The 27,960-nt window shown below is 59.8% G+C and overlaps 1 protein-coding gene across 1 annotated transcript in view; it reads right to left on the bottom strand.

Annotated features, from left to right (window-relative positions):
- The window catches only part of NRXN2 (neurexin 2), a 106,568-nt gene that overhangs the window by 4,637 nt on the left and 73,971 nt on the right, over positions 1–27,960 (bottom strand). Inside the window, 5 exon segments of the mRNA XM_059402227.1 lie at positions 8,538–8,616; positions 10,910–11,235; positions 14,579–14,668; positions 18,874–19,045; positions 23,912–24,093. Coding sequence (XP_059258210.1) covers positions 8,538–8,616; positions 10,910–11,235; positions 14,579–14,668; positions 18,874–19,045; positions 23,912–24,093 — 849 coding nt within the window.

Genomic DNA, 27,960 nt, shown 5'->3' with positions numbered 1-27,960 from the left:
GTCCAGTGATGCCAGGGTTCCCCTCCCTGCTGGGCCATACCCCCTCCCCGCTTCCTGTACTTTGCCTTCCGTTCAGAGAACGCCTTGCCCCTGTGGTTATCTCACTCATCCGTCAAGCCCAACCAAATACCTCCTCTTCCAGGAAGGCTTGAGGCCCATCTCCTTAGCACCCAACACGGTGCCTCATATCCAGGGATGGCATGGAAGCCCCTCTCATGGGCCAGAGCAACTGGGTTCTGAATGGCCTTTCTCTCCTGGCCTAAGACAGTAGGCATTGTGGAGTTCACCCTGATACCGCCTTGCTCCATGGCCCCAGCCCTCCCCTACAGCCATCTCTACCTTCCGTCTTCCATGGGGCCACCAGCAGCTCCTGGAAGCTTCAGGATCAGGCTTGTCTTGGGCAGGCTTGTGTCCCTCAACTGGCTGCCCATACCTAGGGCCCTCTGGATGCTAGGGCCCAGGGAGGAGTCCCATGCTAGGGGGCTCGTCATGCCCTAGAGGGGCTGATCAGGCCAATCAGGGCACAGACCTTATCTTTCTATTCTCTTTCTCACCCCCAGATAGACTTGGGGAGGGCAGGGGGAAGGGCTTTAGGCCTTGGGCCACAGACAATTCCTGCCCCGCCTGAGCCCTCTGCAGCCATTTGCTCTAACACACTGGTTCTTTGGGTCCTGGGGGCACACAGGTTTCCCCTGTGCAGTCTCTCCCAAGCTCCAGAGCCCTCCCAGGCCTAGTCACATTGACTCTCGTCCTTGTCCTTCTACCCCCGCTGTGTCCTGGCCTCCATATCCAGGTCTTAGCCCTGTCCCTACGTGCCTAGTTTCTCTAGGAGCTTTCCCTAGGCCCTGCTCTGTCCACGGCTTTGACAGCATCTCCTGAGGGTGTCCTGTGCTCACCCACGTCCTCCATACCAGCTGTCATCTCTGCCCCTCACCGCTCCCACTCTGTCCCCAAGATAGCATGCTGCCAAGACCCCACACTCTCTCCTTCCTCCAGATTCATTCCAGCCAATCTGGGCTCTGTGGCCAGCAAGTCACATGCAATATAGGGTACTGGGCTTTCCTGGGGGTCATACACTGGTCCAGGAGGGGTCAGGCAAGCTTGCTCTGGTGAGGATCTGGAGCAAAAGAAGGCCCCTCAGCGACTCCTCACTGTGAAAGCCCAACCAGGGGCTCCCTGGGCCACCCTGGCCATTGGACATTGGAGGGAGCAGACTCGCAAAGACTTGTAGGGGTGACTGGGACCAGGTTCAGCTCTCCAAGGGTGCACCCAGAGATGGGGTGCCCCTGGGAGTCTGATGAAGAGCCTAGGCCACTTCCTCCCCTACCCCACGTCAGGGGGCTGCGGCGCTTGGAAGAACTCACAGGCGCATTTATCACAAACCCCACTCCTCCTCTACTCTTAAGTTGAATGTCAGGGCACGTAAGCCCCACTTGCTAGAGAATTCCATCTGGCCAAGGAGACCAGCGGCCATTCCTGAGCACCCCTTCCTCCCCCTGCTCCCCTACCTCTAGGGGCTGCTGCACCAGTCCGCTGAGCTCTTTCTGCCTTCAGGACACAGAGGCTCCTGACTAGAAACCTACCCAAGAACCCCATTCCCACCCAACCAGGATGGGCCCACCCACAGCATGGAGAACTGAGGCCAAAGCCCCACCCATAAGCTCTTGGTACCTGCCCTGGGCTGGGAGGGCCAAAAAGCCATAGCCCCCAGGGCATTTCATGTGGGTTAAAAAGGGAGCCCCTCAGTGTGGCCACGGCTTGTCAGGGGCTTGACTTGGCACATGGTCTCTCTGGGCACAATCAGAATAAGGCACTCTGTCTTCCTGGTGGACACCACCCTGCTCCCAGGACCAGGATGAGCAGCTGGGTGAGCACAGAGCGCCGGCTAGCTCTCAGCCCTTACTCACCTGTTCCAGCCCAGAACCAACCACCTATGCCACTGGGTGCGGTAGCCTGGAGGATGGAGCCTCACCCCACTTGGACACCCCAGCATAGCCACAGCAAACATCAAGGTGGACCCAAGGTCAGGCAGGGCTCTTTCTTGTCTTGTGTGTGTGTGTGTGTTTACATGCAAGAACATCCCGTCAAAGTCCATTCCTGTGCACCTGGGCACACATCTCTAAGCCTGTGTGTGTGTGTACACAAGCCTCAATGGATCCAAGTGCATGGACTTGGGCATTAGGGAATCAGAACAGACGTATGCATGTAAGTGAGCCTTTCATGGGGCTTGTGTCCACCCGCCTGAGCCTGAGCCTGAGCCACTCGTGTGTGTGTGTGGTGTGAATGCACGCCTGTGCTGCCGAGGACATGTGAGCACACCACCACGGGTCTGAGCATATGAGGTAGGCTTCATGAGCGCCCCTTTTCCCAAACTCATTTTCACCTTTTCCACTGAGACATCCCTTGCAACTAGGTACGGTTACATGACTGAGCCAGGGGCACTGCCAATATTGGCCCACCGGAAGTCCCTATGTGCAATCTGCCGTGCTCTTCCTCCTCCTTCCGGTGACCTTGCAAACCACATGGTGAATTTAAAGGAGGAGCCATAAGATGGAAGGAGTCTAGATTCCTGAAGCCCCCCTTGGGGCCAAGCCACCAGCTGACCAGGATCACCTTGGTGGGGCTTCCCCTGAGTGAGAAACCTCCCTTGAGATACCCACTGAGATTTGGGGGTCATCTGTTCCAGAAACAAATGTTACCTGAACTAATACAGACACTGAACCAGAAACGTGCATCACAAGAACCGGTGGCCTTCCGGTAACAATCCAAGGAAACGGCTGGAAAGATGCAGAACCACAGAAAAGCAGTGGCAGGACACCTGCTTCCAACCCTGCTTGTGATGACCTACAGGGAAGGCCAGGTGTCTGCTGAGGCTGAGGCACCAAAGGAACATGCCAGAAAGTCGGGGTGCCGGTTCCGGCTTTTACTGTCTGCTTTCAGCCACATATCACAAGAAGACAAAGTTAGGCAAGAGTGGGTAGGTTTGCAAGCAGAGAAGGGAACAGAGAGAGCCCAGGGAGGGGAGGGGAGTGCCAAGTGTCAAGAGAGCCCCTGCTTCCAACCCGCAGATCAAAGAGAGGTCAGTAATGGCTTTGAGGGAACATGACCCAGCGAAACCTCCCTCTGAATAAGGAGGGCTCGGCCGTGCCCCACAGATCAGTCTAAGGACATGGCCTTTCCACCTACTGTTTCCGAAGCCCTCAAAATAGTCATGTCTAAATTAAGAGACAAGCAAGGATTCAGAGAAACAAGGAAACAAAGCGCTTGACAAGTATGTCTAGGAAAGAACGCTGAGGGCAGTTATCTCGACAGCTTGAGCCTTTGGGCCCCCAAATATGCAGGAGCAGGAAGTGGCTGTCAACACCATGGGGCCCCCAAGAAGGACATTTTCCCAACACCCACTTCAGAGATGGCCGTGGAGAGTAAGAACTGGGAAGGACCTCACACGGGCCAGCACCAGGGCCACAAAGGAGAGGGCGTTTCTTGGAGACGGGAGAGGTTGAATTTAAGGAAGAAACTTTCCCACTGCAGGGGGGGAGGGCTGGATTTCCTCAACTAGTTTCCTTAAAACCAAGAGCCTCTGTGTGTCTTCTTTCATCCTTCCCTTTCTTGAATTAGAGTGGCCATGGTGGCCGCCTCTGGCCCACCCCCTGGATTCGGGGTGTGCGGAGCTGTGTGGACAGTGAGATCGGCTATCCTGTTAGTTCACAGGGACCCGGAGCACATATGGGCCTCAGGAGCAAGTCTGGAACCGACAGTGGGCCACCGCCTGCCAGATACCCTTACCTCTGCCTTGACAGCCCTGAGTGGGAGGGGCTTCAGGGTGTCAGGAAGATTGACATGGATTATGGGTGGCCCAAAGGCCACACCAGGTAGATAAGTTGCCATCTGGTCCCCAAATCTGTTTGTGCTTCCTTCCTGGGGGACTTCCCGGACGCAGAGCTGTGGCCACAGGACTGAGCAGAAGCAGCAGATGTAACATGGGTCTCCCTCCTGGGCCTGACCCACAGCACCCACCCCTTCGGGACCCCGCCCTTCAGTCACCTTCCACCACAACTGAGGTCACCCGGGGAGGGCGGGGAGGGCGAGGAGGCCCTGAGTTAGCGCGTGCTGAGGAGCGGCCCACCCACCAGGAACACTGGTTTGTGACTTTAAAGGAAGGACACACACGCTTCTGTGTGACAAATCACAGGGTGGCGGAGGCTGTACCCATTATGGCAACTGGTGTCACCTCAAGAAACACTGGAAGGGGGGTGCCTTTGTGCCCCTGGGTTCTGAGCGGTGTGTGGGTCTGAGCAAGCGTGTCTGTGTGTCTTTGGACCTGAGTCCGTGAACGCCTCGGGGGGGTCTCGTCTACGCATGCCTGGGGGCCAAGCCTCAGGAGCAATGTGCACCTGTGGGGTGAGCGCACGAGCTGCTCCCGCATCTGGGAACCTGACTACACGAGCCCGCGTGCACCCTTGCGGGTCTGATCAGCTGTGTGCATGCACACGGGGGTGGGCATTTTGCTGGGTCTGAGCATGTCTGCACGGCCCAAGAGCCTGAGGATAGGAAACCCTCCCCCGTGCAGCTGGGGTGTACGTTTGAGCACAGGAGTAAGTGGGTCAATACCTGTGTGGGCCCACATGGGACGGTGTAGACATGAGTGAGTGTGTGTGTGTGTGTGTGTGTGTGTGTGTGTGTGAGCATGTGTGTGTCTCTGAATACAAGGGTATGAACGTAAGAATGAGCCTCTGCAGGTCCGAGCTTGGGGGCCTCGGAGGGTCCCCTCTCATGGGGCAATGGGAGGGGGGCAAGTGTGCCTCTTTGGGAACAAGCACGCATGCCAGGCCACAACATCCCTCTGAGGGTGTGTCTGTGCGTCCGAGTGCCTGTGAACTTACTTGCGGGATGCTGCAGGTTTAAGCATGGGGGCACACTTGGGTGGGGCTGCGCCACAGGTGCCTGAGAGCCTGGGCACAGGTGTGTGCCTCCCGGAACTCATGTGAACGTGTGTGCACGTGTGCATGCACGTGTGCGGCTACAACTCAGGGGGTCTGGGTGCCCTGTACATGCCTGTTCTGAACACAAGCACACAGCCCCTTGGAACCCTCTGTGAGCATCTGTAAGTCTGGGTGCGCACGGAGGACGTGGTAGGAGCACGTGTGTTACGCAGCGGGATCTGTACACACGTGTGCGCCTCTGTGCGCTGACCGCAGGTGTGGATCTCTGGGCGTCCGAGGATGTGCGTGGGCAAGCACACCCTGAACACACTCGCCCGTCGCAAGGGTCTGGAGTGGGCGGGAGCTTCTGAGAGTGTGCATGGGATCCCAAACGTTTGGTCTGCGCCTCAACAGGTCGGAGCGTGTGTGGGAGCGTGCCTCCACGGGCTGAAGACGCCCCGGGTGCACACCCTGGTGTGACGAGCACACATAAGTGTGAAACACTGTGGGTCTGAGCAGGTGGGCATTGGTGAGCGAGTGGGCAGGTGTGCGTTTGCTGGGAGATCCCTACATGTATGTGCATGGCTGTGTGTGTGTGTGCCTCTGTGTGTGCATAGAAGTGTGTGCCTCTGGGGATCTGAGTCTGGGCGTGCACTTCCCATGCACCCCGAGGCAGGGCACACTCCGATCCCTACAGGGGCCCGGCCCACAACATGATGTGTAGATCCGGTGGGCTACGGCGGCAAGACATGATCCTCTATGCAGAGTACGACCCCACTAAAGGCACTCCCATTCCAAGCAATCTAAACGCTGTCGGCCAAACAATATCCTTGGATATCCAACCTCAGGTGAAATACCCATGAAATATCCTTGGATTCCCAACCTCGGGTGAAATACCCATTTTCCTGGATGATCTCACCAAGCCGCAAGGAGGAGGAGTGGGGCCCGGGGTCTCTGAAGGGGCCCAGGTCAAGGGAAAGAAAGGGAAGCAAGTCGGGATGATCCCAGGCTTGACATCTGGACGCAGCGAGGAGGACCTGGCAGGTGGGAAGCATGCCAGTGTCTGGGGTCCGTTGGGTGAGCCCCTGGTTAGCCACTGTTTCCAGCCGGGCTGCCCTTAACTCTAACCCTGACCTTGGAGCCCAAGGAGGCCTGGCCCTTGGCTAGAGGAAAAAGCTTCCTTTTTTCCTCTGGGGACGCAAGAGGGGCTCTGGCTGGAGTCCCCTTTTCCTCTAAGTAGGGGGACGACATGGTCTAAATCAGCCTGAGGGGCTCTGGAGTCGTCTTGGTCCTCGCCTGGCCTCCCATCAAGATAAAAATCCAAGCGGAAGCATTTCAGAGCTGCACGAGTATGGAAATGCAGGCGTGTGCTGTGCCCATCTCGGGGAGAACCGGGGGGCTTCAGGGGGCTTCGGGCGGCTTCCTCTGGAGGCTTCGGCATGCACTCTGCCCTCATTTTGAAGCCAGGGGCCCGGCGGCCCAGCAACCCTCTCCCCCAGCTTCACTCCTCCTCCGCCCTCCATTCTCCCCTCATAGGTTTCGCCCTTTGAACGGGGGAGGGCAGCTGACCCGCCTCCTTCAGCTCCGGCTCGCTCCCTTGTCCCCACACAACCTAAGGTGCACACACTCGGCACTGCAACTGGGAAGCTAGAACTTGGGTAGCTAGCTTGTGGCCCTGGTGCGGCCCAGGGTGGGCTTCATGTCCCTGCACCGTGGCAGTCTGGCCCAACACTTTTCTCTGTGGGGTCCAGGGAGAACAGTCCCTTCCCCCCTCCGCCCCCCAGAGTGAGCACATGCATGCAAACACATGGGATGGGGCCAAGTGACCTTCTCTCATGATCCGCCAGCCCTTGGTCCCCAGAGTCCTATCCCAGGGCTCTCATGGGGCCATTCATCACAGCCAGTTTCCAAAGGCCTGGGCTCAAGGCACTGCTTCCATGTCCAGGAAAGCCCAGTCCTGACGAGTCAAAGGAGTAAAGCAGGGTCAAGGGAGGAGGGCCATATGGAAGCTGCCAGATGCCCAGAGCCTCTCAGAGCAATGGCAGAGCACCGGCGGCGGGGGGGGGGGGGGGTGCATCCCTGAGTTTAGACGGCCTAGTGAGATGGAGCCAGATGGCCCCCCAGCAGAGGGGCCCCCCCATGGTGGAGGGCATCTGTTCCAGAAAGCACCAGCTCTTGGTTGTGGATGGGGAGGCCTTTCCAACCCAGCACCCTACAGCTCCTCCAAGTGCCTCAGGGCCCAGGACCACCAAACAACCCTCTTCAGCCCCGGCTGATGGTGTCGGGGGGCCTGTGGCCCAGAACTGTCTCTCCCCGTTGTCTCTAGAAGCTGAGCCTCTACCCCAGGGCTCTACGGTTTTTCCTGCTCTCCCCACACTCCTTCCACGGTTGCAGCCTACCTCAGCTGGAGCGTCTCCTCTGGGACTGGCAGACCGCCCCCACCCCAGGCCAGATTCACACTGCCCGGGTCACACTGCCCACCTCACCTGCCCAGTCACCTCCCCCAACCCCGCAGGAGTCTGCCCAGCCTCCGGCTTTCCAGCAGCAATAGCCCAGGTGCCACACATCGCAAGGGAACCAGGAGAATTCTCTGGAAACCCCAGCCATGGATGACGCTCCAGGCCACCACCATGGCCCATAACCCTTTGCTGGGAAATCTGGCCACATTCAGTCCTTCCTCCCTTCTCGCTGCCGGCTGTAAGCACCAGGACCTCAGCTTCCCAGGCCCTCCCTCCCCCCGGGGTCCTCTCAGCCACCCCCAACCCTGCACCCATTGTGCCACTCCACACCCCACCTTTCTCATCGGCGCTGGGGGCCCACCCCACCCTTCCTTTGCCAATAGGGTCTCTCTCTGGGGCCCCACCCTTCTCTCCCACTAAAAGGATCCGGCAGAGGCCTGGAACGCCACCCCCAGGAAGCCTTCCCTCCCAGCCCTGCTCTCCTGCAACAGCAGCAGCTCCACTAGAGATCTAGACCAGAACTCCGGTCCCGATCTCCCCAGGGGACCACACATCTGGCCAGGCGCACCTCCCAGCCACACACTGCCAGGCACAGAGCTGCTGCATGATAGACGGCCCCAGTTTAGTCTGGCCACCTCCCTGAGACCAGGAAAGAGGAGGGTTCTGGATCCAGCGGAGATCTCCTCTATTGCTGACCCAGGGAGAAAAAAAAAATCAAGCCGCAGGGACTGATGGGAGTTGCAGTTCAGGACGCAAGAGCTGATGGGATTTGTAGTTCCTAGGTCTGCATTCTCCCACCTACCCTCCCCCTCTACCCTCGGCCCCATAAAGACTCATGGGAGCTGCAGTTACTCATCTTGCTTGGGAAAAGTCTCCCTCTTTGTTTCCCGGCAGTCCTTGGCCCTAAACCCCAGGATCCCAAGCTAAGGACCTCACTACCTCCGAGGGCTGGGGCACTGAAGAGCCAGAAACTGCCTTGCCAGAGGGACAATTTGAGGGACCTGGAGGGGAATGGCAGGAAGGCAGAGGAAGCTATCAGGAAAAGGTAAGGCCTGGCAGCAGGCCCCTTGGGCTCGGGCAAGGTGGCAGGGACAGTCGCCCCCCTCCCATCAGCGTCACCTGGGCCCGGGGCAGGGGAGGGGGGAAAGGCACTCACCAGTACTGGGCTCACACTCTTCCAGGTCCTCGTCATCACTTGGACACTCAGCAGAGGCCACTAAGAGGTCATCTGTGTTCTGTGGGCGACAGGAGGGAGGGGTGGGGAAGAGGGTTCGGGGGTGGGTCAGTAGGCCCAAAAGCCACCTCTGTAGGTGTGGCACCACACAGGAGATGGGTCCTGGGCTAAGACACACACACCCTGATCTGTTGCCCAGTTCTCCCATTGCTGGCTGGGTGACCGAGAGCCCCCCCGTTCCCCACGTGCAAATACAGACTGGCCAGCTCCCACCCTGCAGCAGCTCCCACAGCTCCTGGAGATCAGTGGGATGGCACGTGCTGTGTCTTTCATTTCTAGGAAGCTGAGAGGCTGGACGCCGGACCTGGGGATGCAGGGCTGGAGCAAGGGGACCCAGGGCATCAGGGATTTGAGGCATGGGGGCCTCTGGAAGCCAGCACAGGCAGAGAAGGGGAAGAGGACCTGGGGTAGGAGGTAGCGGGTGGCTCATGGCTCCAACCTCACTACCCCACTACCCATCATCTCTCTCCCAACCCCCTTCCCAGAGCCCGGAACCAGGCTGCACACAATAATTAGGGCTGTGGTTGCCATGGCAACGGGAGTCGACTTTGTCAGCATTTTCTCTCCTCCTGATTGCAAAGAAAGAGAATCCCCAAGATGAGTGAATGTAAGGGGGCGGGGAGGGCAGTGTGCTCAGGGTGTGTTGGGGAAGAGACCCAAGGAGGGAAACCCGAAATCCAGGCAGGAATGGAGCCCAAGAGGGGCAGGAAGCGGGGAGAGGGCTCCTAAAAGCCAAGGGTGGGAGGAGTCTGGGGTGGGGAGGGGTGAAAGGGCCGATTGGTGCCTTTTCTCCACTCCCCCACCCCCGCACTCCATCCCATCTTCAGAAAACTGGATTTCCTTCTGCATCCTTGCCCCCCACCAGCCCCAGCCTCTCCTGTGGGGGCTTTTCCAGCACAGCTGTGACCCCGAAGGCCCCCACCCCCTCTTCCACCTGGATGGTCAGTCTGTGACCTCCCACTGAGACAGGGGCACCCTTCCTGCCGGCTGTGCCCAGTGCCCAACCTTGGGTAGGACCATGGCTTTCCTCCAGGGCTCCTTGCTCCCTGGGACAAGGCCTGGCCTTCGGAGACCCTAGCTTTTCTTGGCAGTGAAAGCAGAGGGGACGGGGGTCCAGACTTCTCTCTTCCCCTGCATAAGCCTGTCAGCCAGTGCCAGGCCCCCTACAGCACAGACTAGTAGGGAGGAGGGACTTCAAGTTCATGGAGTCCGGCCCTCATTTGCAGACACTGAAGACAGGCTGGTGGTGGAGTGGGGACACCACCCCCTAGGCTGCCCTCAGACCTCTCCCTCACCCTGGGAGCTCAGAGCTCTCTCCAGGCACAGAGTCAGCAGCCATGGGTGATGAGGGACAGAAGTAGCTTGGGCGAGGGGGACTGAGTGACTGAGTAAACCGTCCCGGGGCCCCAGTCATTGATGGTGACAATCAGAAAACTCAGGGGGGCCCCCGAGTTGCCACCGTAAGTCACACATGCTCAGATGGCTTTTGGGACCCGGAAAGCCAGGCCTGTCCTGCCCCATGAGAGCCTCATTCCCCAGGTTCGACCCCACTCCGACTACAAGAGAAGATAAACTCAAATCACTTGGGCTTGTCCTGATCCGGAGAGAGCGCCTGAGCAGGTGGGGTGGGCAGCACGGAGGGTAAAGCACTAGGAAACCGTCTGCACCAACAGCCCCTCCGACACACAGGCACAGGGCACCCTGCCAGGCGGGGACACCTGCTCCAGGTCCCGAGGAGAAGACATGAGAAGGCAGAGGGCTTGGAGTCCCACTGCGAGGACACCAGCAATCCAGGGGACACTGTTGCGGGCCTCCGAGAGCCCCCAGAGAGCGGCGGCCACCCCTAGCTGAGCCCCTGGCCCCTCCAGGGCTGTGTCCTAGGTGCCCAGCCAGAGCAACGCCATCCCTGCCCGCACCCCACTGGGCCTGGCCTCCGGTGTGGGCAGGCAGACGGGGCCGTCCCTCCCTCAGCCCAGCGCAGACTTCTCCCCTCTTAGGCGGTCTCCCCTGGTCTCGCTAGAGGACCAAACTCCCCCTTAACACTGGGCCCGGGCCCTAGAAACAGTGACCACCTTCCCACAGACAACATCCCTGGTCGCCAGGCCACTTTGGAAAGGGAGGCCTTTCCCACCTCACCTGTACCACCGCCATGATGACGAGGAGACGGCAGCCTCCAGGATCCCACCAGACCCCCCCCAGACCCTCCCCTGGGCGGCAGAGTTGCTACCGGACATCAGCCCCGCCCCCCACCCAAAGCCTCACGAGGCCTCGCTGGTGGCCCCGAGGGCCCTCACCTGGGTGGTGCTGTCCCTCAGCGTGGGGGAGCGGCCCCGGCGCGTGGTCGTGGTAGCCATGGTGGTGGTGGTCTCCATGATGGTGGTCGCCATGTCGGCCAGCAGGGTGGTGGCCGTGGTCTCCGCGCTGAGCAGCACGGACGGCCCCTCCCCCACCAGGCGCAGGTGGCCTTCGGTCCGCACGTTGGGGTCGCTCTCGGCGGCCAGCGCCAGCACCTTGAGCCCATTGTAGTAGAGGCCGGACACCTGGCCCTGGAACGGGCGGCCCTGATCCCGGCCCCCGATCTTGATGGCAGCCTGGCTGTTGAAGATGGTCAGCTGGCGGCCTGGGGGTGTGGGGGGGGGGTGGGGGGGGGGGGGGGGGGGGGGGGGGGCGGTGGTGGGGGGGATGGGCGGGGGAGGGGCAGGCAGCAGGGACCACACGGGAGGCCGGGGGGAGGCAGGGGGGAGGCCAAAGGAAGGAAAGAGGACGGAGGGGGAAACCAGCAAGGGGCAGGAGTGGGGGGTTGGAGAAGCGGGGAAGGGGCAGACACCAAAGGGAAAGTCCTTGTCAGCCACAGCCCCCGGCCCAGCCAGGCGGGGACCCCGGAGGGGGAGGGTCCCCAAGGCACACATGGGCTGGGAAAGGGAGCCCAGCTCCCCCCTCTCCCCGCCATGCTCATGCCTCTGACCTTCCCATCCCCCTCTCCTCTCCTGCTCCAGGGGCACCGCACCCCGTTCTTCCCCATCCCTCAATTTGATCCCCGTCTTCTCCCCCTGCTTCCCCAAACGTCCCACGCCCAGTGTCCAGCCCAGAGCCATGGAGCCCTCAGAAGCAGCAGACAGAGGAGACAAAAAGGCAGAGACACAGAGAAGGAGACTGCCGGGCTGAGCGGTCAGTCAAAGCAGAGAGGGAGCAACCGCCACCCACCGACGTGCCGGAGGTGAGGACGGTGCGCGGGAGGAGGGCCGGCGTGCGTGAGGGTGGGAGCAGCCACGCAGACCCCGCTCTGCCCTGCCAGCCACACCAAGCCCTCTGACCTCTGGCCAGGCTCCCCTCTCTCCTGCCCCCCCCTCCGAGGCCCGGCCGCTGCCCTGCCCAGGAGGGGGACCAGGCCCTGGAGAGCAGAGGCCTTCCTCCCCGCCCGGATGTGCAAGCACAGAGATGGAAAACGTTAAAGGGACCTTGCTTCGCTCGCTGACAGCCAAAAACACCCCGCTCCAGCTCCAATCTCGCTTGTCACTCAGCAGCTGACACCTCAGCATCCCCCCTTGGGTGGGGTTCGGCTGTTCTTTTTGGTTTTAGTGAATCTGGGGGTCGGTTTAACCCTCTGAGTTTGTTGCTTTGGTTTGGTTTTTAGAAAAGAGATTTATTGTGTTTTAAGTTTAGATTTAACTTTTGTTTTGGTGTTGCTTATTTCGGGAGGAGGGGGACAGAGGATTGACTCCACGGCCCCCCCCCTGCTCCCCTGGACCTTCAGCTGCGGGCGCTGGGGGGTTTAAGACCTGGCTTAGCCCTCGTTAGCCTCTGGTTAGTGTCTCTTTAAAGATCTGGTTTAGAGTTAGATGTCTGTACATCCTGCCCCCAAAACCTGGGCTGAGGATCGTCCAACTTGTGAAACCCAAACTCTCTTCGGAAACACGGGTTCCCCAGGGCCAACCATCTGTCTGACCCTCCCTGGCGGGGACTCTGCTGGGCTGTCTGGCTCCCTCCCACTGCCCAGCTCTTACTCCAGCATCACCATCTTACAAATGGGGGTGCCGGGACCCACAAATGCTGAGCCCTCGTCAGTAGCAGCTGGAACACCAGACCCAGGGAGGTGCTCGAGGACTACCGTCCACAGATAATTCCCAGGCATAAGAGTTAGAAGACCATGAAGAGGAGAAGCCTCATGGTGGTCCAATGAGTTTGGGAAGTGAACGCTTCACAAACGACAGCTTTTGTTCTCGCAGGACTTCTCAGAGCCTTATTAAACCAACGTCCCTGTGTATCTTCGAGAGGAAGAAAAAGGATTTGGCATTTCCCAAGCTCATTTTACCACAAGTCTCTTTCTTGGGAAGCCTCTTATGGGACTTAGGCTGCTCCGGACATGTTTTGGAACTGGAAATTGGCTCATTCGATAAATATTTATTGAGCACCTACCCCATGCCAGAAGCTGACGTTAAAATCATCTCTCCAAGAGGGCCCAGATCTTGTTCTTAAATACCTTCCTGCTCCTCACTTCATCTCATTCTCCCAGCAGCCCCCAGGAGGTAGGCTGAGGGGCTGGGGGGCTCACCCCTCCTGAGAAAGGGGAAGCGAGTTCCTCCTTCCACACTCTGGAAAATACCAGAGCATTTTGCCCCATCTTTCACTTTGCAGAAGCGGAAACAGAGGTCTAAAGAGAGGGCGTGGCCCCGCAGCTAGGGAGGGACCTCTGGGGCTCATCATCACCTGAACAGAAAGCCCCCCCAGGGGCCTGTCCAGCTCTGTCTCCCTGGGGTCACAAGTTGTCCCAGCCTCAGCCCAAGCTGCTCCCTTGGCCTCTCTGATTCTGGGAGTGGGAGGTGGGTAATGGAGAGGAAGCTACAAAGGTCTGCGAACTTGGCCGAACTCCTCAAAGGGTTAAAGTTCGCCCCGCTGGAGAGAGCAACCCAGTGCGGCTGGGGGCTGTAGGTTTTAGCGATGTCTGTTACAGTCCCTTTAACTTTTTGTCCTGTTATGGATTTATCACATCTGGTTATCAGCGTGTTTAGTCCCCGCTGGCTGTGCGGGGGGCTGCAGGGGACATTTGGGGGTTTAGCTGGGCGACATTTAAAAGCACAGTTATCAGCTGGTTAGGTGGGGGGTTAACAGTTCTACTCCCCCCTAGAGTTTAGCCTTAGAGGTACAGAGCTCGCCCCCTCTCCGGAGGGAAGGGATGGCTTGGCCCTTGGCCCCAACTTCCCTTGGTGACAAGTGGCCTTCTCCCTCACACCCAGCAGTGCCTTGCCACTCCCTGTAGCCGCTCAGGGGCCTGTTCTGTCTTCCTCATCAGCTCTAGCAGGCACAGAAAGCCCTGGGGGATGGCCACCCCTGCCCCTACCTCCTAGAATCCCCCTACCCCCACCTCTGTTTACTTCTGAGAGGTCTTCTGGACCCAGGTGGGCCCATTCCAGAGACAGTGTCCCACAGCCACTCCCTTGGTGGCGTGTGAGGGGGGAGGTCTTTCCAGTAAGATGTGAGGCCCCCACACTCGCCTTTCCTCCTGGGATGACTCTGGGGAAGCCTTCCCACCCTCCCTTGGGATCCTAGGATGAGCACTTTCTGCTTCTCAGTGCACTGCGGCCCTCTGGCCAGCCCTTCACCAAATCCGGCTCCTGATCTACTCTCCAGCCTGCTTTACCGGGCGGTTCCAGGGTAGGCACGGGCGCGGGGTGGGGCTCAGTTCCACAATCTCACGGATTATCCTAACCCATCCCATCCCGGCTTTGGAAAGAGCGTCAGGACTCTCCCTCTTCTGAGCAAAACCCCAGCCCTGTCTGAATCTGAAACCACCCCTCTTCTTCTAGAGACACAGATGATCTGCACCCTGAGAGGAAAGTCGGGGGGCATCCCGCTAAGGGGCGGGCGATGGGGAAGGCAAGGTGGGGAAAGAGAGAGCTCTGCACCTTTAAGATAGTGTTTTTAAAGTTAATTAATTAATTAATTAATTAATTCTGGTTAATTACCTTTGTCGAGCAGCCACTCATCTACTACTCGACCAAGCCGGTAGGGGATTCTCTGTCTAGCAATCGCCAGGCGCTCGTTATCAAAGTTTCCTTGGAAAAGTTTAGAAAGACAGTAGGTTTCTCAGGCGGCGAAGTCCAAAGGAGTTAGCAAAGTAGTGACGCGTTTCTCAGGAGACTCAGAGTAAAGCAGCAACATCCACCAGAAAGCGGGGGAAGGTCCACCCAAGGCGGGAGACGCAGCACTGGGTCCCTCGCCCTCCCGTCCCCTCCCTAGGCTCCCGTCCAGAGCCAGCCCCACCCGAGGGGCACGAGTGACCCAAAGAAAAAGACAGGGACGTGGAAGAAAAGAAAAGGCTGCTGGAAGGTCAAAGGTCAGAGGTTAAACAGGTTTATCTGTGTTCAGGCTGTGGCGCCCACCTTCCGTCCCCATCCCAGAGTGGGGCAGTGGGGGCAGGGAGGGGCATTTAGCGGGTTTAAGTTGGGGGATGGGGGGCCTCAGTGGCCCAGCTGGTTACTGAGTTTAGAGGGTGGTTTAGAAGTGGGAGGGTTGGGTTAAGTGGGGTTTATGCGGCATTTAGGGGGTGGCCCGGCCCTCGCACTTAACAGTGACATTTCAACCACTTCTCCAGGCACTCAGTTCCCTTTCCCTTCCCGAGCTCAGCTCCCCGCGGCGCCCTCTTTGCCAGCTCACCCCGCACCCCACCCCACCAGCTTCTACCCCGATTCCTCCCTCCCCAGAGGGCCCGCCACCACAGCTTTGCCACCCAGCCCGCCATCGCTACAGGTCACCCCACAGCCCTGCTGCCCCCACCCCCACCCCTCTGCCCTTCTCCACCTCTCCTGCAGGCATCTCTCCCCGCCCCCCCCACCAAGCCTGCCCTGGTTCCCTCCCCACAGGGCCTCCCTTCCACCATCTCAGCCCCATTCCAAGACCCTCAGACTCAGCGCTGCTCTGGTCCACTTTTGCCTCTGCACCGGGGGGCCCAGCCCAGCTCCCAACATGCTGTCACTTACTAGTCTTTCTCCTTCAAGCTCCTCCCCACAATTCCTAACCTCACTCCTTCTCCACCCTGCCTGTCCCTCTCTCCACACACCATTGTCCAGGCCCTGGAGATGGGGAGCAAAGATACTATGTGTGTGTGTGTGTGTGTGTGTGTGTGTGTGTGTGACAAACAGACCAAGGAAAGGGGTTTTTCAGTGTGCCTAGGAGTTCGGTGTGCTCCTCCCGCACCCACGGGCTGTGGATTATGCCGGGCTGTTGCAGTGGAAATGGAAATCATTTCCTTTGGGAATCTGGCCACTCTTCCCACTGAAACCACATACAGTGTTCAATAAGGTGTTGGGGGGGCAGCTTTCCTGTTCCTCTTGCAACACAGGGCTGTGCGTGCCCCCAGTGAGGCCAGGGCCCGGGCCTGCCCTGGACATCCCCCCTCAACAAGCACACGACGTATCCGTGTGTGTGCACGGCTGCTGCCTCCCTAGGTGCTTCTGACGCAACAAGACCTTGCCTTCCTGACAGATTCAGGTCACTGCTGTTTCAGTAAAAAATGGATTGTTCACTCGTTTGGTCACTCAACAAACATTTCTTGAGTGCCTGCTCTGTTCCTCATGCTGGGTACTGGAGATGCAGAGACAGAGGCCTGGCCTTGACCCGCTGAGCGCCCCAGCCAAGCAGGGGAGACTGGCGAGTGACTGGCAATGTTCTTTGTTCTGCTGAAGGTTGCACAGGACATCCCTGCCCGGGGCTGGGAGTGAGAGACCCCAGTGAAGACACTGCAGGAGGGGTGAATGGGCCAGAAGGGAGTCTGGCAGGGCTAGGGGTCGGGGGCACATATGCAGAGTCGAAGACTCAGGAAGGCAGGTGTCTGTGTAGCTGTCCCTATGCGTGTCCCTGCCTCATTGGAGCACGTAACAATTCTAACCAAAATTCTTCTCATTGATCACTTCCCCTCTGCCATGCCACTGTAAGGCTTTCCTCGGGTTATCTTGTGGGATTCTCAGGTATTACTAGGAGGAGCCTATTATCCCTCTCTTTCAGAGGTGGAGACAGATTCAGAGGCTGGACGACCCGCCCAAGGCCAAGGACTTATCAGTAGGAGGTCCAGAGGCTAAGAGCTGAGTCTCTGTGCTCAGGAAAAGTCTGGAGGCCCAAGCTCTGCGCGGAAGTGTTCTGCCAGCCCAGACCGCCAGTGTAGCTCAGGAGGACATTCGGCTTTGGTCGGTCACCTGCCCTTATGCCGCACCCAGGCGGGCACTGGGTTACCCTGCTGGGCGGCTGAGGGGGCGCCCAGCAGTCTCCCCACCCCCACCCAAGGGTCCCTGAGCAGAGGAGAGCAGGCATGAACCCTCCAAGCCCTGGCCTCTAGCCTGCTGGGCCCCAAGGGAAGGTGCTCTGGACCCACATCATGGCTTGATGTGGTGAAGCCTTCATGTCCTCCCGGTACAACCTCGTTTGGCCCAGGCGGGGGTCCTCACAGCCACCGAAGTTGCCCTCACGTGTGTGTGTGTGTGTGTGTGTGGCTGAGAGAGAGAGAGACTGATGATCGCATGGCAGGTGCCTGGCCCGGGCACCTGCAAGACTTCACATGGGAGGGTTGGTGTGCCTCAGTGATCCCACACAGGCCCAGAACCTGGGTGTAGGCTGGCCTCCCTCGGGCGGCCTCTCGTTTCTCCTATGTCAGTCTGACCTTACAAGTCTTTGCACTTGTCCTTGTGTCTGTGGTTGGCCTGTATGTCCATCAGCCTCTGTACTTCTTGGGCAGGGGGTGGGGGGGATGTGGTCCTCTTTAACCCCAGAGAGGGCTGGGCACAAACCTGCACAACGGGGACCTGGGAATCGACTCTGGCATCTTTCTGCCAGCGTAAGCGGGCCCATGAGGGTCTGTACACCTGCACCTTCCCGTGTCCTTCTAGCCCCACCCCTCTCAGCCAGCAGTGGGGCAGCCTCTCAGGCCCCGCCTCGGCGCCTCAGGCGCCTCGGCTGTCGCTGTCGCTTCGGCCTTGGAGAGGGACTGAGCCTGCAGATGCTCCTTTCTCCTCAGTCGCCCCCGTGTGTGACTATGCAGTGCCCCCGTGTGTGACTATGCAGTCGCTCAGGCAGATTATACCTCCACAAGTCTGCACTTCTGCAGTTCTCCCCTGCAGTGGCTCCCTTCCCCTCCCTCTCGGTCTCCCGCACCGGGCTCTCTTCCTCTTCCTCCTGAGGCTCTGGCCACCTCTTCTCCCACTGGCTGGGTCTGTGCCACGACGTCTCCATTTATCTCTCTGCATCACTCCGGGGCTGCCTCCGTTTCTGCTCCCAGTGACTGTTCCCATATCTCTCCATCGCCTCTCCCCTGGCTCCCCCGCACTCTGAGGCTCTTTCTCTGCCTCCTCATTTCTCCCATGTCCTCATCCCCTCCTTCCTCTCACTCTTCAGACCTCGGTTTGTCCTGGGCCGCCATAGCCATCACACTGTGGGACACTATAGAATGGGGTCCGGTTGCATGCTCGTGCTCCCCCTTCCTAGACTGCGAGCCCCTGTAAACAGAGGCCGTGTCCTGCTCCTGTGTGTCCCCCGAGCCTGACACCCAGGAGGCTCCCAGTGAAGGTCTGTGGAATGAGCTGGCACTCCTGTCTCTTGACTTTCTCTCCCTTTCACTGTGTCCCTTATGCCCTGAGACCCTGGGGTTCCTTTTCTCTGAGCCCCTCTGGTCACTACTCTTCCTTTAACTGGATCTCCTGATACAGATCTTTGATTGGCTCTTCGTAAAGACCTTGGTTCATTCCTTGATTCTGTCCTTGGGATCAGCCCTGCCTCCTTGGCAAGATATATTTTGGGTTACTTATGGATCTTCTCTCTTTGGTTTCTGCATCTGCCTCCTCATTTCTGCCTGTCCCTCAATTCTAAACCCATCCTTTCCTCAGTCGTGTCAGATTCTCCCTCCTTCTACCCCTCTTCCTCTTCCCTTCTCCCCTACCCCCACCTGGACCAGGGCCTTGCAGCCTTCCCAGCTCAGCTCCGCCCTCTCCCTCGCAGCCCACAGACTCCCACCACCCCGGTCTAGCTCTGCCTTGCGAATCCCGAGGTTTCGCTTTAGCCACGCCCCCACCCTGGGTCCTCATTAGCCTCGCCTTTGGCGTGGCCTCGCCCCTGCACCACCCGAAACCTCCCAGCTTAGCCCCGCAGGAGATCGCTCCCGGGCGTGCAGGCAGCGATCCTATCAGAGGCCGCCTTGCCCGCCCCGCCCCCGCCCCGCCCCCGCCCCGCCCTCTCCCCGCCCTCAGCGCCTCCTCCGCGCGCCGGCGCCGCCTACCTGCCGGGTACCGCTCATTGACCGGCCAGCTGTCCACCTGCAGGGTGGCGTTGCCGCCACTTCGAGTGAAGCGCACCACGTGGTATTTGCCGTCGCTCACGATGGCATTGGGCTCGTCGATGGTAATGTCGTCCGTGCCCACGTTAAATATCACCCCCACGGTGCCCTGGTCCTGGGGACAAGGAGATAGAGGTCAGCAACGGGAGGGAATAACCACTCACTCTTTCTAGAACTCCACCTGTGGACCGCACCCAGCCCACATCTATGGCACTTTATAGCTTTTCAACGCACATCTCCCAGTCATGCTTTGACCCTATGACCCGCCCAAAGAGGCTGGCGGGCTTGCCTCTCCTTGACTCGTGGGCAAAGGAGTGACCCAAGATTCAGAGAGGCTGGGACCATGGTGGGGTGCAGAGCCTGGAGCGGGAGCGCTCCCACTAACCACACCTGCCTCTTGCCTTTTGGTTCGTTCAGAATATTCAAAGACGTTCACAGGGCACCCCTTCTGTGCTAAGGGTCACTGAGCCCAGGCCCCAGACAAGGTGACCAGGACTGAGCTGGGGGCCAACGAGAGCTCAGGGCGGGGGCCTCCCTAGGGCATGAGCAACAGAGAAGTCCATGGAAGCCATCCCTGTGCCTGAGGAAAATCTGGCCTTCCTGCTCCCACCACCCCCAGCCTTGAGACTCCCTTTCCTTGCCCACTGGGCACTGAGTGGGTCCCCGGGGGGCCACTGTACTAGCGCGTCAACATGCTTCCAGCAGCTCATCAGGCCCCGTGTTGGTCAGGCCTGAGTGCGAAATCACAGGAGCGGGGGGGGGGGGGGGCTGAACTGTGGATTTTGGGGAGTGATGAGTATGGAAAGAGATCAGGGAGGTCAATCCCCATAGACTTACGAAGGAAAGGTGGGCTTGTGGGTGTAGGGATAGAGGATGGGGCTGGGAGTTGGGGAAGGAGCGGAAAGTCAGAGACCCAGGCCTGGAGGAGGGGAGCAAAGAGTCAGTCTCAGCAACCTCTGGGACCTAGGATCCCATGCTCTGGACAGGGCAGGGCCTGGGGAACCCTGCAGAGGCCACCCAGGATCCAGCCCCAGAAGAGTTCCGTTGGTGGCACCGGTATGAGAGGGAGTGCTTCGCTGAACCCCTAAAAGGTGCCCGGCCCTCTGAGGGGACCATACACACGCGTTCTCTTCATCCCCACAGTGACCCTCTTGGGAAGCTATGGCATTCCCAATTCAGCAAGGAGAAGACTGAGGTCCGGGGAGGTTGAGTAGTGACCCCAAATCCACATCACAAGGAAAGGAACACCAGGTTTGCACCCCAGTTGGCCTGACTCCAAAGCCAGTGCTCACTCTCTCCTGCCCACTAGTCTAGGGAGACACTGACTCAAACGGCAGGGGCATGATCTGAGCAGCTACTGAGCCCAACCCACCTGAGAGACCAGAGACCTCTAAAGAAGTCAGGGGAAGGCCCAGGAGGCCCTAAAGTTGAGCTCCTATTCCATTCCCCTGCACTTCCCAGCAGCATTTGACTCAGCTTCCTGGGTCCCCCCACACTCCTCCTCCTGCTCAGGACAGACACCCATACAGGCTCACTTAGGCTCACCTAGGCCCCCTGAAGCTCACACAGTCACAGGACCCAGGTCATCAGAGAATACACACACACACACACACACACACACACATATCTCGGCTCTTCCTGAAAGACTACTCCAGTCCAGCCTGGGCAGGAGGGCCCATTCAGCCAAGCAGCTTGGTGGCACTGAGGACGGGATAGGGAGACTCCCAGATGGCACAAGGATTGGGGTTTTGCAGAGAGCTGGCACAAGAGAGCTATGGCTCGCCTGGAGATCCAGGCCGGATCCCTTCCCCCGTCGTGGGTCCAGTCCTCCCCCTCCTAGAACCTGGGAAAGCCACACACACACACACACACACACACACACACACACACACACACAGAGTCATATACGCACACAGCATCTCTCCTCAGGTGCAGTAAAGCAGGGAAACTGAGGCTGGGCTCGCCTAACAGAGTACTCAAACCCCACGCACCCACCACCCACAGACTGACAGCATCCCAGAGAGACGGGGTGATCACATGCTCCCCACACACAGGAGGGAAACAGCCGATGCTCCTCCATACTATTTTTAGCAGTAACATCGCCCAGAATAGCAGCAGCCCCTTGGTCACCTCGAGGGTCTCTCCCCCGTGAGGCTCAGGCCAGGCAGGGATGGTGGTCAAGGAGCAGAGGCCACCTGGGAGCTGGGGTGCCAGGGGGGCTGGCCAGGGCAACTGGAAGGCAGGACACCAGGGTTTCCTAGGAGGCAGCCGAGCTCAGAGCCATACGCTCCGGGGGAGAGGCAGCTCCCAGAGCTGCTCCCGACGTGAAGTCAGTTGTCACTTCTGTTAAAGTCATTAATTCCTAATTCCCCAATTACCTCATTAGGCGGCGGTGGGGAGAACGCGGCCGCTCCTACAGCAAATAATTATGGGAGTCAAAATTAATTTGGCAAAGTGGAGCGACGCTTTATTAGAAACGTCAAATTGCTTTTCTCTTATTTTGCGGCCGCCTCCCCGCTCTCTGAGAGCTGTTAATGACGCGGCGGTGGGAGCTGGTGTGTCACCAGGAGAGGAGGGGCTTGGGGGCGGCCCCCCAGAGGCTTCAGCCCTGTCTGGGCCCCGCGCCGCCCTCAGAGGTGGGCTCTCCCAGGGCTCCCACACTTCCTCCAAGGCCCCTGCCCTCGCCAGGCGCCCCACCCCTGCCCTCTGCAGCACCAGGCATCAGCCCTCATTCTTCCGTAACATTGAGCCAGGTGAGGCCTGGAGGAACCACTGGGGGAGAAGAGGAGGGTCCCCTCTCCCTGCACCTTGAGCCCCTATGCTGTCTCTGGTGCTGGGGAGCCCCAACTCCTAACCTCGCAGGCACAAAGACACGTAGGTGTGGTCAGTGAGGCAGACCCAGAGCACGGGCAGATCTGGAGTCCCTGATGATCGGGCACAGGCTGACCCCGAGTGCTTCCTGTCGCTGGGCCGTGTCCCTAGGCCTTGACACACACAGTCTCCCTGGAACCTCCCAGACTCCCTCTTGTCCTTTCACTGTCCTGGTTACTGGACCACTCCGCAGATGAGGATGCTGAGGCTCAGGGCGGGAGTAGGGGCTGGTGACTGCGCCAGGACAGAGCAAGAGATTGGCAGAGCTGAGACTCAAACCCAGGCCATCAGCTCCGAAGCCACGCCCGGCCAGCGAGAGAACACAGCCCTCGCTCACTGACAAGGCCATGGACACAGCCACACCTGCCACAGGGTCAGGAGACTGGAGTAACAGCAAATACCACTCTCCCGGGGAAGGCACGCGAGCAGCAACACACGTGATCTGAGGTGAGCCTGTCCTCCACCATCCCCCGAGGTCTCAGTGTCGCTCCTGATACCATCAGTATGCACCCAGCCCCACATGCCACACACAGTCCACAGCCACGGTCTCTCACATTCTGCTGGAGACACTGTCCTGCTCACAGAGGTACAAACCTTCCAGGCGACTCGCTCCTCTGCACTCCTTCCTTACACACTGCTCTGCCTAGCTTCCCTCGTCCAGCGCCCAGCGGCTGTTACTCCCACTCCAGCGCCACTCAGCCCACGGGACATCTCACACCTCCTTCCTTTGCTCCCTGGTGTTGGGGGAGGACTGCGCAGGGGGGGACCCTGGACAAGCCGATGTGCTCGGAGGGGCCGGTTGCCGCGGTCCAGTCAGATGGGGAGGGGCAAGAGCCCAAACATGCTTCCTCGTTCCCCCTAAAGCCCAGGGCCCCCCACCCAGATCTTTTTAGCACAGAGAGCCTGGCCACCCTGCTCGAACCGCCCCCCGCAGCCCAGGAGGGTCCTGGCCAGGGACAGCGTGGGGGATGCAGGCAGCAGGGGGCTTACAGGTGGGATTGAAGCTGGAGCTCAGAGGCCCAGGGGTTAAGACCATGGAAAGGAGACAGGGAGAGGCTAAGCATAGAAATGAATCAGGGCAAGGCCAGAGGCCACTGGGAAGGGTGCGGGGTAGGACCAGAGATGTGGAAAGGGTCAAAGAAGAAAAGGCACTGCCTGAAGGCCAGAGTTAGGATGAAAACTGAGAGGGGCCGTGAATATGGTAAGGGGGGGTCGGGGTATGGTATGCCGAGCAGGGAAGTATGGCGGGTAGGGGGTATGGAGGGTTGAGGGATATGACAAGTGGGGGTGTATGTGGGGTAGGGATACGGAGGGTGCGGGGTATGGCAGGTAGAGCGAGAGGGGGTATGAAGTGTAGGGGGGCCAGGCGAGTAGGGCAGATAGAGGCAGGTTTGGTGGGAGGCCCAGAAGGAGGCACGGGGAAGCAGCAGAGGTTGAGGTGGGGAGCTGGGCAACGAAGAGCAGAGCCAAGTGGGACAGGAGCTCCGGCTGGGGACGCGGCGCTGGGCCAAGAGCTCCGAGAAGAGTGAGCATGGCCAGAGAGGTTATAGGGCAGGCGGGGAAAAGGGGCCGTCGGGAGGGTAAAGGTCATGGGAGCAGAGGTTAAGGGCAGAGCACAGGCAACCACTGGATTTCCAAGGAAGGTGCGGGAGCAGGCATGGACCGTGCTGGGGCTGGGAGGTATGAAGAAGCTGAGTGAAAATCCGGCCAGGACACAGTGGGCCGCCCCAGGTGGTCTAGAAGTGAGCAGGCAGTGGCCCAGAGCAGTCACCATGTGGGGACGCTACATGGGCTGCAGGACAATGGCCCAGAAGGCTCAAGGAGGCCCTGCGTCCAGGAAGGTCAGAAGACCCAGCCGGAGTCAGGGGGCGGGGAGCTGGGGAGCTTCCAACCAGCTAGGGGGGCTCTGGGGAAGCACGACAGGAAGGGAGTGGGTCTCAGAGGCAGAGCCACGCAGAGGGACCTCCAGGAGTTGGGGAACACATGAGGGAAGATTCGAGGTGCTGATCCCATGACCATGAGGGGACCGAGTAGATCTGGGGTGCAAAGACCGGGAGTGGGGGCAGGGGTATGGGAGACAGGCGGGGGGGCCAGGGCCCTGGATCCTTACGATATGAAGTTGCAAGTAGTCTCCAAGGCCGGAGGCACTGTCCACCCGCACCAGCACCGCACTGCGCTGGTGCGTGCTGAAGCCCACGGCCAGGCGGTCCATCCTCGTGCTGGGCCGGTCATTGGGGGGCCACGTGTAGGTGATGAGCGCTCCCCCCTTCCCAAAGATGTATGTGGTCCCAGCTGCAGAGAGAAGGGAGAAAGGGAGATGTGACTTCAGGCGAGCGAGTTTGGCAGGTCTGTGGGGCTGCAACCAGAGCGCAGGGCCACCGGGCGAGGGCTGTGATGCCCATACCAGCCGCCGGGCCCTGCAGTCCTCAGGAACAGTTGGCGGGCGGGTGCCCGGTGAGAGCCGGTGCACGCGCGCAGACAGATGTAGCTGCCTCATCAAGAATTCTAGCTTTAATTACAGCAACACAGGGAGGCAAGCGAGAGAGTGACACAGAGAGAGAGCCCAGAGAGAGGCTGCAAAGGGACCAAGAAGTGTACGGAGGGCAGGCAGGCCCTGGGGGGCGGGGCGGCTGGGCTCTACCAGCTCGACACCTCCCAGCACTGGTGGAGGTGACAGATCCAAGGTGTGTCCTTCTGCGGGGCCAAGCTGGGCCAGCACGAAGGCGAAAGGAGCCCCAGGCGACGGCGGGAGGCGCAGGGGCTGTGTTCAGCTCTGACTCACACCCCACAGCTTGGCACCCTTCCACCACCTGCCCCCATTCCCTCCCAAGCCCCTCTGCACATCCTGGTCCCAGTTTGCCCAGGACTCCTTGCTTCTGCTCCCAGTTAGGGGGCTGTCAGGGTCCCCAAAGACGGGGTGCCTGAAGCCCTACCCGGCAAAGCGACAGGTATTGGGGCTGGGGGAGGGCGGTGGTGTGGAATAGAGACTGACAGCCAGAGGAGGAAGGAGGCAGAGAGACAGATGGACAGAGAGGGACGGAGAGGGGTGTAGGTGAGAGAAAGTGGGAGAATGGAAGCCAGAGATGAAGGCTCCCTCTCCCTGCCCTCCCCCACCCCACCCTCCCTCCCCCCTCAGTCTCCTCCATCCGGCTGCCGGGGGCGGGTGTGAGGTCCCTAACGATCTCAGCCCCAAAATAAACCCCATTAGTCGCCATGTTCCCTCCTGCGGCTGACTGGGCTCCCTGGGGGTGGGGTGGGGGGTAGGAGCAGACCCGCGGCTGGGGTGGGGGTTGGGTGCTGGTCACCCAGTTTCTGGGAAAGGAGCCTTGTCTGGGAAGCCAAGAGGACTAGTACTCTGGGGCCTTCAGAGAAGGAGGAGAACAATCTTGCATTCTTTAGAACATAAATGGAGCAGATGAGATTCATAAAATGCTTAATTAAATAATTAGCCACTAACGACTCCTCTCCAAGCACTTCTTGGGGGAGAGGGGTTCAGCGGAGGGAGGACTTATCCGGAGACAAAGGCAGGTGGGGCCTGAGGGTGAAAGCCTGAAGCAGGCTGGGAAGCAAGTGAGAGGGAAGGCCCTGGGGTTAGGGAGCTGGGAGCTCGGGAGGCCAAACCCCAAGGAGGGCCTGAGGCCTGAGGCCTGAGACACTTCGAGGCCGGAGGCCGGCCAACCTGCTCCCTCAAGACGGCATCCCGGCTGCTAACACTAAGGTCAGGCCTCTCCAGCCCCATGGGGGCCTCTCACCACAGGGACTAGGAGCCCCAGTGCCGTTTGGACCATCCGGGATGAGGGGGCTCTACCCGAGGAAGCTCCTGGGCCCCTCGAAGGAGACTAGACTCCGAGGGCCTTGGAGGGACGGGGCATCTGTATCACCCGCAGACCCAGGACGGAGCTGAGGCAGGAAGAAAAGCCTGCTGCCTGGGTCCCTGAGAGGCAGCGAGGCCCGCAGGGGTTCGGGACTGGGGGTCGGGGGGACCAGGAGCTGTTCTCCAGAGCACTTGTCATCAGTGCCTCCATCTTCCGAGATCTGGCCAGAGAGGAGAGATGACCCGGGGCTCCAGGGCAGAGCACAGCAGGCAGGAAAGAACCACTCTGAGTACCCCCCAGACCCCGGGAGCTTGGCTCCACCCCCTGCCCCCAGACCCGGTATCCTTTATGGTGGGGGGGGGGGCAGGATTAGGAAGAAGAGCTGGCGGGGAAGTGGGGTACACAGTGAGGCACACCCACCCCCCAGGCAGGTGACTTGCCCGAAAAGGGGCTGGGCCTGCTGGCCAGGAGCAGGGTAGGACTCCACCGGTACAGCCTCTCCACTCCCAACACTGCAGCACTCTGGAAAACCGGCTGTTTCCATGGCAACCGTAATACCCAGGGTCCTCCCTTCCCCCCTCCACTCACAAGCTGCAAGTCCAAATTTGGGGGGTGGGGAGGGCCAGGGGAAGGGAGATGACAGGACACCCCTGCCAAAGCCCCCCTCCCTGCCTCCCTGACTAGAGGCTGCAGCCTCTTGGCCTCATCGGCCCCAGGGCCCCCTAGGTCAGGCGCAGGAGGGGCTCACTGGGCTGCTTGGTCCCTCAGACCCGCCAAACCCCATGTCCGTGGGGCCTGCTCCCAAGCCTCCCAGGCCTAAGAGAAAGGAAGCCCTTTCTCCCCCCTTCCCCACCCCAGGAACCCAGACAGCGCCTCACCCTGGAGACAACCCTGCCTGAGCCCAGAGGGGCCGCAGCCAGGCCTCCGGGAGCAGAGGCCCCCCACCCGGCGTCCAGGCAGCCCCATCCCAGACCGCACACCCACACACCGGCGACGACACACCCAGCCGCACACAAAGCCCCGGCGTGGGGAGGCAGGCAGCGGAGACACGAGGCAGCCGGCAAACATGGCGAGAGCGCACAAAGACTGGCCTTGAACCGGCGCCTGTCCCCGCCCCCGAGGCCAAAGGGCACCCCCCCTCACCCCGGTCCCCAGCCCGGCCAGGCTCGGCTCAGCCCCGCTTCCCCCCGGGGGTTTATTACCCAGCTGTTCTAACACTGCAGCCGCTTCATTACTCGGGGCGGGCCTGGTGAAGCCTAAGGGCGGTGATGACACGGTGGGGGAATCGGGTGGAGGGACGCGACTGGCACCGACCAGGTTGAATGGCTTATTGGACTGGGACAGCAGTAATTACCCTGGGGAGACATTTCTCCCCCCAGCAGGGCGCTTCCGCCTGGTGTGGGGGGAGGGGGCAGCCGGCAGGCAGCGGGTGGGGACCCTGGCCCAGGTCCTTCCTGTGACTGGGGGGGGGGGGGCCTCTCCCCCACCCCACCCCCTGCAAGCTGGCCTCCAGGGCCCTGGCCACCAGACTCCCTGGGGCCTGAGGACCGGGAGCTTGGGACACCAGACAGACATTCAGAACCTCTGAAAGGCTCCAGAAAGGGCTCTGGGGGAGGGGCCTAAGCCAAGGCCCAGAATGTTACTCCAGGATGGCCCAGACCCACTGTCTTTGACCTCCCCTTGTAGCCAGTGAGCTACATAGTGCCTGGCAGTGGGGGAGGAGAAGAGAGAGGTCACCCAACCCTGAAGCCCAAGGCAAGAGAGCCTCTGGCCACAAGCAAGGTGCCTCGGGCCCTGGTGCCCACCACCAACGGCCCAGCTCTGGCACCTTCTGTCCACACCCAACATCGTCTGGGCCTCCTGGATCCCAAAATTCATGGATCCTAGTAAAACACTAAATGATCAAGAATGTTCCAGAGAGTCGCACACACCTGCATTCTAGAGAACACCACCATAATGGTTAATAATGGTTAGCTAACACAGACCCAAACAGTAAACACATTCCATGTAAAAACAAACAACAACAACAACAAAAACCACCGTGAAGTGATGTCCCTGTAGTTGAAATTACATGTGCAGACCCTCCCCGCAGCATCAGAAGCCATGACAAAAACCTTCTGGTAGACCCAGAAGGATGAAAGGCAAAAACTCCTGTACAATCCAGAAAAGCCACGGTCTGGGGTGTCCATAGCCCATGCTGACTCTGTATATGGATCTCCACAACCCAGGGGGACCCCCACGGATCCACAGCCCTGGGCTCAGCTCACTTGATCTATTCCCTCAATTCCTGTGCCCATCCTTGGCCATGACCATCCAGTCAGAAACCCAAGTTAACACACCCATT

The sequence above is a fragment of the Mustela nigripes genome, chromosome 1, assembly GCF_022355385.1.
Source record: "Mustela nigripes isolate SB6536 chromosome 1, MUSNIG.SB6536, whole genome shotgun sequence".
NCBI classification, from domain to species: Eukaryota; Metazoa; Chordata; class Mammalia; order Carnivora; family Mustelidae; genus Mustela; species Mustela nigripes.
This window is presented reverse-complemented; position numbering and strand designations above follow the sequence as displayed.